General features: G+C 36.7%; 1 protein-coding gene across 1 annotated transcript in view; it reads right to left on the reverse strand.

Annotated features, from left to right (window-relative positions):
- The window catches only part of LOC106523759 (CTP synthase 1), a 14,629-nt gene that overhangs the window by 5,702 nt on the left and 414 nt on the right, over positions 1 to 8,513 (reverse strand). Inside the window, exons 2-10 of the mRNA XM_014017299.1 lie at positions 7,957 to 8,137; positions 7,569 to 7,739; positions 7,162 to 7,262; positions 6,300 to 6,416; positions 5,185 to 5,268; positions 3,705 to 3,785; positions 1,212 to 1,363; positions 968 to 1,100; positions 728 to 816 (exon numbers count right to left, since the gene is read on the reverse strand). Coding sequence (XP_013872753.1) covers positions 728 to 816; positions 968 to 1,100; positions 1,212 to 1,363; positions 3,705 to 3,785; positions 5,185 to 5,268; positions 6,300 to 6,416; positions 7,162 to 7,262; positions 7,569 to 7,739; positions 7,957 to 8,122 — 1,094 coding nt within the window. The 5' untranslated portion in view covers positions 8,123 to 8,137. The remainder of the gene's footprint in view (positions 1 to 727; positions 817 to 967; positions 1,101 to 1,211; positions 1,364 to 3,704; positions 3,786 to 5,184; positions 5,269 to 6,299; positions 6,417 to 7,161; positions 7,263 to 7,568; positions 7,740 to 7,956; positions 8,138 to 8,513) is intronic.

The raw sequence follows: 8,513 nt of genomic DNA on the forward strand, positions 1-8,513 counted from the left end.
ACACACACACACACACACACACACACACACACCACCGCCACCCCTCCCGACCGTCGCAAGTGTTAGATGCGGTTCTGAAAAGACACGTTAAAATGTCTCCAAACTTCAATTAATACATAATTTAAGTTGGTTTTTAGTYTGAGATCTTCATATTAATATTGTGGTGTTATACAACAGCATTAACAGACAATTTAACTTCATCTAACCTATTTATGTCGTTAGTTACATTTAAAGTCTAATTCCAGTTCAAACAGAATAGCCTATTGTCAACATAATTATGGAGTGTGATTTATTTTCGACTCAAAATATCTTCAAACTAATGAAATATAAAGTTATTAATGAGAAAAAATCAGTTTGGAAAACAGCAGACTGATTGCTCATAAAATACTCGACAGGTCTGGATCACACATGAATTTTGTTTTTATCTGAAAAAAAAATCTTAGAATACGAAAACATTGGTGAATGCCACAAATTCTCCTAAACCACTCGTACGCACAACTTAAGAACAAATCTGTGTGCACGAASGGTTCTTGCATGAGGCCCAACATTCCAATATATTCTAAACATAAAATTGCCAACTTGTTAAAAGAAATATTTGAAAGTCCTAAAGTTACAGCTATAAATTAGCAGTGATAACGTCTTGTGAATAATTTCTTAATTTTCATGACCGAGAAAATTCCACTTTTATTCTATTGTCACAAGTTTTCTCTCAGTTTTGCCTACTTACTGAGAACTGCAGAGTTTCTGCCATGCTTCGTGATATTTAACTGGTTCATCGTTTACAGTTGCTGTCTCCAAGTCTTCAGAGTTGATATACTTCAATAACAATAAACAGCAGAAGTTAGAAATGTTCAGTCAACATTCTGACAACAGCTTATCATCTGTATAAATAAAGGCGTGCTCATAACATTTTTCAGGTTCTACTAGTTATCTGAGACAGCAGATTCTTAGTGCTGTACAAAGTTACCTTGACCTCTAGTTTGCGATTAATGGCGAGAGCCGAGTGTTCTAAGGCTTTAATAACTGATGTGTAGGAGTCGGATAACTTGGTGTATTTGCCCACCAAGGCTATAGAAACATGCTCCAAGAGACAATCAGTTCTGAAAGAAAAGCAAATGATTCACATTAATATGGTATATCCTGGTCCGGTGTGGTAATTTAAATTTCAATAACTGAAAAGTATTGGTATTCAGTTAGAAAAGTAATCCGACCTGTCAGCCAACTCCTTCCACTTTAGGAGCATCTTCCCAGGCTTCATCTCAACAGGTAACTTCAGCCGCTGGCACAGATTATTAACAACACCCTGGTCCTCCAACAGCAGAGGAACTCTATAAACTGAGGACACATCTTGGACACAGTTCACCTGCAAATCATAAAAAACATGTTAATTTTATAGTATTTACTTTGAAGTTAAAACTACAGCTATCCTGACAATTCAGTTTGAACTTATGTTGTATATTAGATGTCAGTAATATTTTTTTCCTGCACAATTATATCTGATAGCATTTATAAGAACTTCACTTCAAAGCATTTTTGGCCAGAATTTCTTTCAGATATTTGCTGATGTTCTGAATTTTTAATGTCCAACTACTGAAGCAAATAAAGTCATGAAAAAGTTTGGGCACCCTTGTTAATTTTCCTGTTTTACCTTTATAAATCATTGACAGTTTGGATTAAAAATATCAGTTAAATATATCATATAGTGGACAAACACAGTGATATTTGAGAAGTGAAATGAAGTTTATATGATTAAAAGAAAGTGTGAAATAATTGTTTAAACAAAATTAGGCAGGTGCATAAATTTGGGCACCATAAAAAAAACCTTACCACAATGTTTAGTAGATCCTCCTTTCACAGAAATAACAGCCTCTAAACACTTCCTACAGCTTCTAATGAGAGTCTGGATTGTGGCTGAAGGTATTTTAGACCATTCTTCTTTACTAAACATCTCTAGTTCATTCAGGTTTGATGGTTTCTGAGCATGGACAGCTCTCTTTAAGTGACACCACAGATTTCAATAATATTCAGGTCTGGGGACTGAGATGGCCATTCCAGAACGTTGTACTTGTTCCTCTGCATGAATGTCTTTGTAGATTTTGAGCAGTGTTTTGGGTGGTTGTCTTGTTGGAAGATGCAGCCCCGGCTTCAGCAGCTTCAGCTTTGTYACTGATTCCTGGACATTGGTCTCCAGAATCTGCTGATATTGGTTGGAATCCATGCGTCCCWCAACTTTAACAAGATTCCCAGTCCCTGTACTGGCCACACAGCACCACAGCATGATGGAAACACCCCCACATTTCACTGTAGGTAGCAGGTGTTTTTCTTGGAGTGCTGTGTTCTTTTTCCTCCATGCATAACAGTCCTTGTTCCTTGTTCTGCCCAAATAATTATTTTAGTTTCATCAGTCCACAGCACCTTATTCCAAAATGAAGCTGGCTTGTCCAAATGTGCTTTAGCATACCTCAAGCAGCTCTGTTTGTGATGTGGGCAGAGAAAAGGCTTCCTCTGCATCACTCTCCCATACAGCATCTCCTTGTGTAAAGTGTGCTGAATAGTTGAATGATGCACAGTGACTCCATCAGCAGCAAGATGATGTAGGTCTTTGGTGCTGGTCTGTGGGTTGACTCTGACTGTTCTCAACATCCTTCACTTCTGAAGGATGTTGGAGGCCTCCGTTTTCAGTTGTCCCCCTCCTACAGTGCTGCTATTGCCAGTATCACTCCACCCCGTTAACAATAGGTGTTAATTAGGTGTCAACAATAGCCATGTGATGTGAGTATCAGTCACATGGAGGCAGTGCTTAAAAGCCTGAATTTTGCCTGAAACTCTCAGACTGAAGAAGTCTCTTGGAGGAGAGACGAAACGTTTCATTAGAGAAGAACCCGTCCAGAAGACCTATACATTTTTTTTCTTTTTGATCCTTCACTTCTGTTTATTCCAGATTTTTCTTGCTCTACCACTTGGAGCTTACACTTGAACTGTGCCTGCGGTCCTCCATTTTCTCACAATGTTTCTCACAGTGGAGACTGAAAGCTGAAATCTCTGAGATAGCTTTCTGTATCCTTCCCCTAAACCATGACGGTGAACAATCTTTGTTTTCAGCTCATTTGAAAGTTGTTTTCAGACTCCCATGMTGCCACTCTTCAGAGAAGATGCAAAGAGGATAAAAACTTACAATTGCCYCCCTTAAATACGATTTCTCATAATTGGAGTCACCTGTGTATGGAGGTCAAGGGTCACTGAACTTATCAAACCAAATTTGAGTCCCAATAATTAGTTCTAAAGATTTTGAAATCAATAAAATGAAAATGGTGCCCAAATTTATGCACCTGCCTTATTTTGTAACTAATTATTGCACACTTTCTGTAAATCATATAAACTTCATTTCACTTCTCAAATATCACTGTTTGTGTCCCCTATTTATGTTTAACTGATATTTTTACTCTAAACAATCAATGATTTATAAAGAAAAATCAGGAAAATGAACAAGGGTGCCCAAACTTTTTCATATGACTGTAGAACATCATGTACTTTAACTTACAAAACCTTTGTTCTTGCAATATGCAGCAGTAGTTCCCTTGAATTGACACAAAATAATAGCATATTTCAACTGTGAGTCTAAGTGCTCCTTATATAAACTGCATCAGTCCATAACTCTACATCTATTTTGACATCTATTATTTATTGACAAGACAACACAATACCTGCGCTGGCTCCACATGACAAAACAAGGAAATCTTCTCTTTGACAGATGTTTCCAGAGGAGTAGTACAGCGACATATAATCTGACAATAAAAATATGGAAGTAAGCATCATTTAAAAGTCTACAACAGAATGTATGGACTTTAAAACTAGATTTTGAAAATATTTAATGGACACATTGACATTCAGTTTGCACCTTCCTTGGCGCATAACTGCCCTGAAGTGCTGAGAAATCACAATTCACTGACTTTCGTCTCTGACCTGAGGATATCTTGCCAGTACAGTGTTTTCTTTATGGTATTTGGATAACAAGACATTTTCAAGTTGGACTGTTTACTTCGACAAAGTTTGACAAAAGTTTAAATAACCTCTAAAGACTGAAAATCTAATAAATATTTCAATAAAGTTTGTAGAAGGTTAAGGAAAGTTGTTTTTTTATCCCTCCATCATGACTTACACAAGAAAAATCTTAATGGACAATAAAACAATAGGAAAATGTGAACATCAAACTGGAGTGAACTTGCTGGAGAAAGCTAAAAAAGAAAAAAAAACAGAATTTGTTTCATTGATCTTGAATTAGTAATTGTTTGCATGTTTGTTTGGCTCTGACAGCAAAGCTGTTAACATTCAGGTTAAAAACAACAAGAAGATTTGAATCAATTCACATTGCTTCTATTTATCAGTCAGACATTCTACAAAAAAATAAATAACATAACTGCAGTAAATGGAAGCGCCTCCTTTACCAGTAGTGAAATGTTCAGAATATTATTGTCATTTTAATCAATTTTGCAAGTAGATTAAATTATTTCTGGSAATTAAGGGTTGAAATAAGAGGCTGACTATCGTCGTGGGCATCTTATCAGAATGCAGGAAAGAGAGCAATTAAACAGTGTTTTTAAAGCAGATTTATTTCTTAAATTGAGCGAATTAAATTATTCAGGGGAACTATAATTAAAAGGGCACAAACACAAATGAGCTGTAAATCTAAAAGAGCAAATTAATTAAAAATTAATAGGTCACATTAGCCTCACGCGTTCAACCAGACTAAATAAAGTATTAAAACAAAAACATGGTGGAAGAACTAAAGACACTTTTCGCCCAAACGTTCTCCCCTTGTGAAGGTGAAAAAAGGGCAATATTTTAATAATGCCATCAGTTGATCATAAAGTGAATGAGGGTGTGACAAGGGCAGAAAGCAAGAATCTGTAATGTGAGGCAAAAGATGTGAGGACCGGAGTAAGAGTCAGGTTAGAGAAGACAGAAGAGGAAAAGTAAAGAGGGAATCGATGGTAAATATTTGCTACAAAATTAATTAAGACAACAGGAAAGGACATTACTAAACAGTTTGTGTGTCATAATGTTGATAAAGCCACATCTGACACTCAGGACTGTTTTAAGAAACTCTAACCCAGCAGCACTGTCCTTTAATTCTGTGACAAAGATCTACTAAATGTGGTGAAAATGCTGAGTTCAATATCTCACCAAATCTGGAGTCAAACCCAGGCCTCTGAGCTCTCGGACACTGTTCTGGGTTGGTTTGGTTTTCTGATCTCCTGTAGTGCTGGGCTGAGAACAAATGCAAATTTGTATAAATGCAAAGTGCAAAACAAGTCAGTAATGATATTTTTGTTTTGCATTTTGTTGAACTGTAACACCAAACATCGATTTATTGAAGCAAAAAACTATTAACCTTTTACATTACATTAAATTGTGTGGAAAAACACACACAAGTGTTATTTTATATACTGGTTTTGTAATATTTGTTTTATTTGGTTTCACTTTACTTGATTAAAAACAGAACATGAGGGCAGGGCATTGAAACTGTGGCCTGGACAGTAAATTTTACAAATTATCAGACTGGCAGAACTGACTGACATTAAAGTGCCTGTGACATCAATTTTGTGATAAATGTGGATGTATTTTTGGAAAGATAACATTGATAACATATTGCAAAACAAATTTCATGCCACTGAGATGAACCGTTGTTGAGATATTTGCATGTGAAGTAACAGGAAGTGATGTCAAAGGGGAATGTCTGCATGTAAACAGAGCGATGCTACAACAACTAACAACCGACAGCAGGGAATCATCTGATGTTTCTTTGGATAATATTAGTCCCTATAAGAGAGAGATGAAGAAAAGTCAGAGTTCAAAAAATATTGTTTTAATAAACAAAGACCAGGGAGTTTTCTTTCTTAGAGAGTTCCCCTTTGATGTCACTTCCTGTGTCACTTTGGCTGAGCCAAATTCAAAAGAAAATCTGCCAGTTATGGGACAAAATGGGTTAAATCATGTGTTTTATACCAATTTTCCTAAATATGAAGATATTTTCTTTGACTTGTTGTATTTGAAGGATAGGCATGTCACAGGCCCTTTAAAGGAGACATATCATGCTTTTAAATCCTTCTTACTGAATGGGTTGAAAAATATGACCCAAAAAGAATATAGAGATARCTATGCAGCACCGGGAGAGACTATATTAAACTTTTCTGCACTCCTAGAAACTCAAAGTACACAACAAAATAAATAAGTGGATTTTGCATGGTATATTCTTGTTATATGAGGACTCCTTGCAGCCCATGTTAGTGAACCCGTACCTGTGGTATTAGGCTGACATGGATGTTGCAGAAGTTTTCTCTCTTCACCTTGAACTGGAACTGTCTGAAAGCTTCAATAAAAGGCATGCTCTCGATGTCCCCCACTGTGCCTCCCAGCTGCTGACACAAAACAACTGCTTAGACTCCAAATATGCATGCATGACCATAAAGTTGGATGATTCTCTATGTCCTACATTCTCCTTGACGGGCTTAGACAGAACATTGTGTTGTCAGGAGTATTTGGACCATAATACTGTCAGAACAGGTTTGATGTATCCTCTATGAAGAAAAAAGTGCTGCAGGCAGGATAGTAAAATAACTCTGCTAATGAAGAACTAATGCTTTTCTGCTGCAACTTTTTAATGGATGAAATAAGCTTTATAGTGGGTCCCATAAACAAAGAACTGATTTATTTCATCAAGATTTATCTTTCTTTTACTCTGAATCAAACACTGATGGGTTGTTTTATTTCTTGGCTTGAAATGCAGCCTATCTGAAAAGAGCAGGATTATTTTACAGCCTCGATCACAAAAAATCCATTATCCGTTTTGATTTTGTTTCAGTCTCTCGAAAATGATTTTATGCGCTGGCTTCACTCAAACACGCATTTACAAGAGTGATTTGCTGAAAGCTGCAGATATTATTGCTTCTGGCAGTATGCTCAAATTCTAACTTTTTCCAAAACCACAATTTCTCGAACACACTAAAAAAATAATTTATTGGTCACAAATCATTTAAGAATGACCCGCAGGAGTATTAATGTGACATTCTGACTGGGCAAAACCAGGCTGGGTTACTATTCACTCTAGAGACCAAATTAATCTTGGATATCAACTTGAAGCACTTGCTGAGAGCTCTTTACCTCGATAACACACACTTGAGGCTCCACGCCATCATCATCTACTGATATCCTCGCCTGCTTCATTACCCATTCCTGGATGGCATCTGTAATGTGGGGTACCACTGAGAAAACATTGAAGCGGGAAAGAAAAGACCAAAATAAGAGATTTGCAAAGCAAAGCAAACAATCCTTATTCTCAAGCATGCCTGTGGTAATGCCATTTTGTATGCATTTACAAAAAGCATTTCCCAAAAAAGTATTGAATGTTTGCCTTTAGAGCTACTAACACCATAAGTGATGTTCTGATGAAATTGCGCGTTTGCATTTTTTATAACTCAACTCTGGGTTTTCACCATATTTTGTTTTATGTCTAGCTTTACTTTCAGCACTAAACAAACATCACTGAACAAAACACAGCTGTTTAAAACCTTGCACAGTCTTGCCGAGGTAATCTCCTCTCCTCTCCTTGTTGATAACCGACTGGTAGATCTTCCCAGTGGTGAGATTATTGTCTCTGATGAGACGGACGTCAAGAAAACGCTCATAGTTTCCCAAGTCTAGATCCACTTCCCCACCATCGTCAAGAACAAACACCTCCCCTGAAAAAAATAATAAGACATCATGTTCATTTATCATTTAATTGTTTTAACAGTACATTCAATGTGCTTTCATTACTATTACAAAAATACACCTATGCATGAAGCACTTTCAGTTCAAAGCCAAGTTGCAGGGCTGCAGGGCTCACGCAATTAAACAAAGCAGCAGGTGATCAATGCCAGGAAATCTTCCCGTTGCAGTTTGCAGTAAATTACTCACCATGCTCATAAGGTGAAAAGGTTCCAGCGTCAATATTGATATAGGGGTCGATTTTGATGGCTGTGACATGAAGGCCGCAAGATTTAAGGATTGTTCCGACACTGCTGGCAATTATACCCTTACCAAWACCAGATATTACTCCACCAGTAACCAGGATGTACTTCATTGTGGCACACAAAAACTAAACACAACAAAGAACAAGAATGTGATCAGTTTAAGCCACAGGGCATGTGTGCAGTTCAGGGTGGTTAGACAAGTTCAGCGAGATCTGTGAAATATCAAGGTTAGGAATGAAGGAATATTAAACGGGTCAGGCAAGAAAATTACATTTAAAGAAACCTTTACTAATGCAACATTATTCTTTAAAAAAATCTTCTAAAAATAGTCAGTCTCATGTTTATGTTCAAGTATTTTTAATGTACTTTAAATTCATTTGGTTTACATTTAAATCTACATTATTTTCTTGTCGACTGACACATGATAAAACCATCACTTCAACTGTAGCAAACAAGCAACTATGTTAGGAGTGATTTTTCCACGAGGGACTTTGGAAAATT

This window comes from Austrofundulus limnaeus, unplaced genomic scaffold (genome assembly GCF_001266775.1).
Source record: "Austrofundulus limnaeus strain Quisiro unplaced genomic scaffold, Austrofundulus_limnaeus-1.0 Scaffold165, whole genome shotgun sequence".
Lineage (NCBI taxonomy): Eukaryota > Metazoa > Chordata > Actinopteri > Cyprinodontiformes > Rivulidae > Austrofundulus > Austrofundulus limnaeus.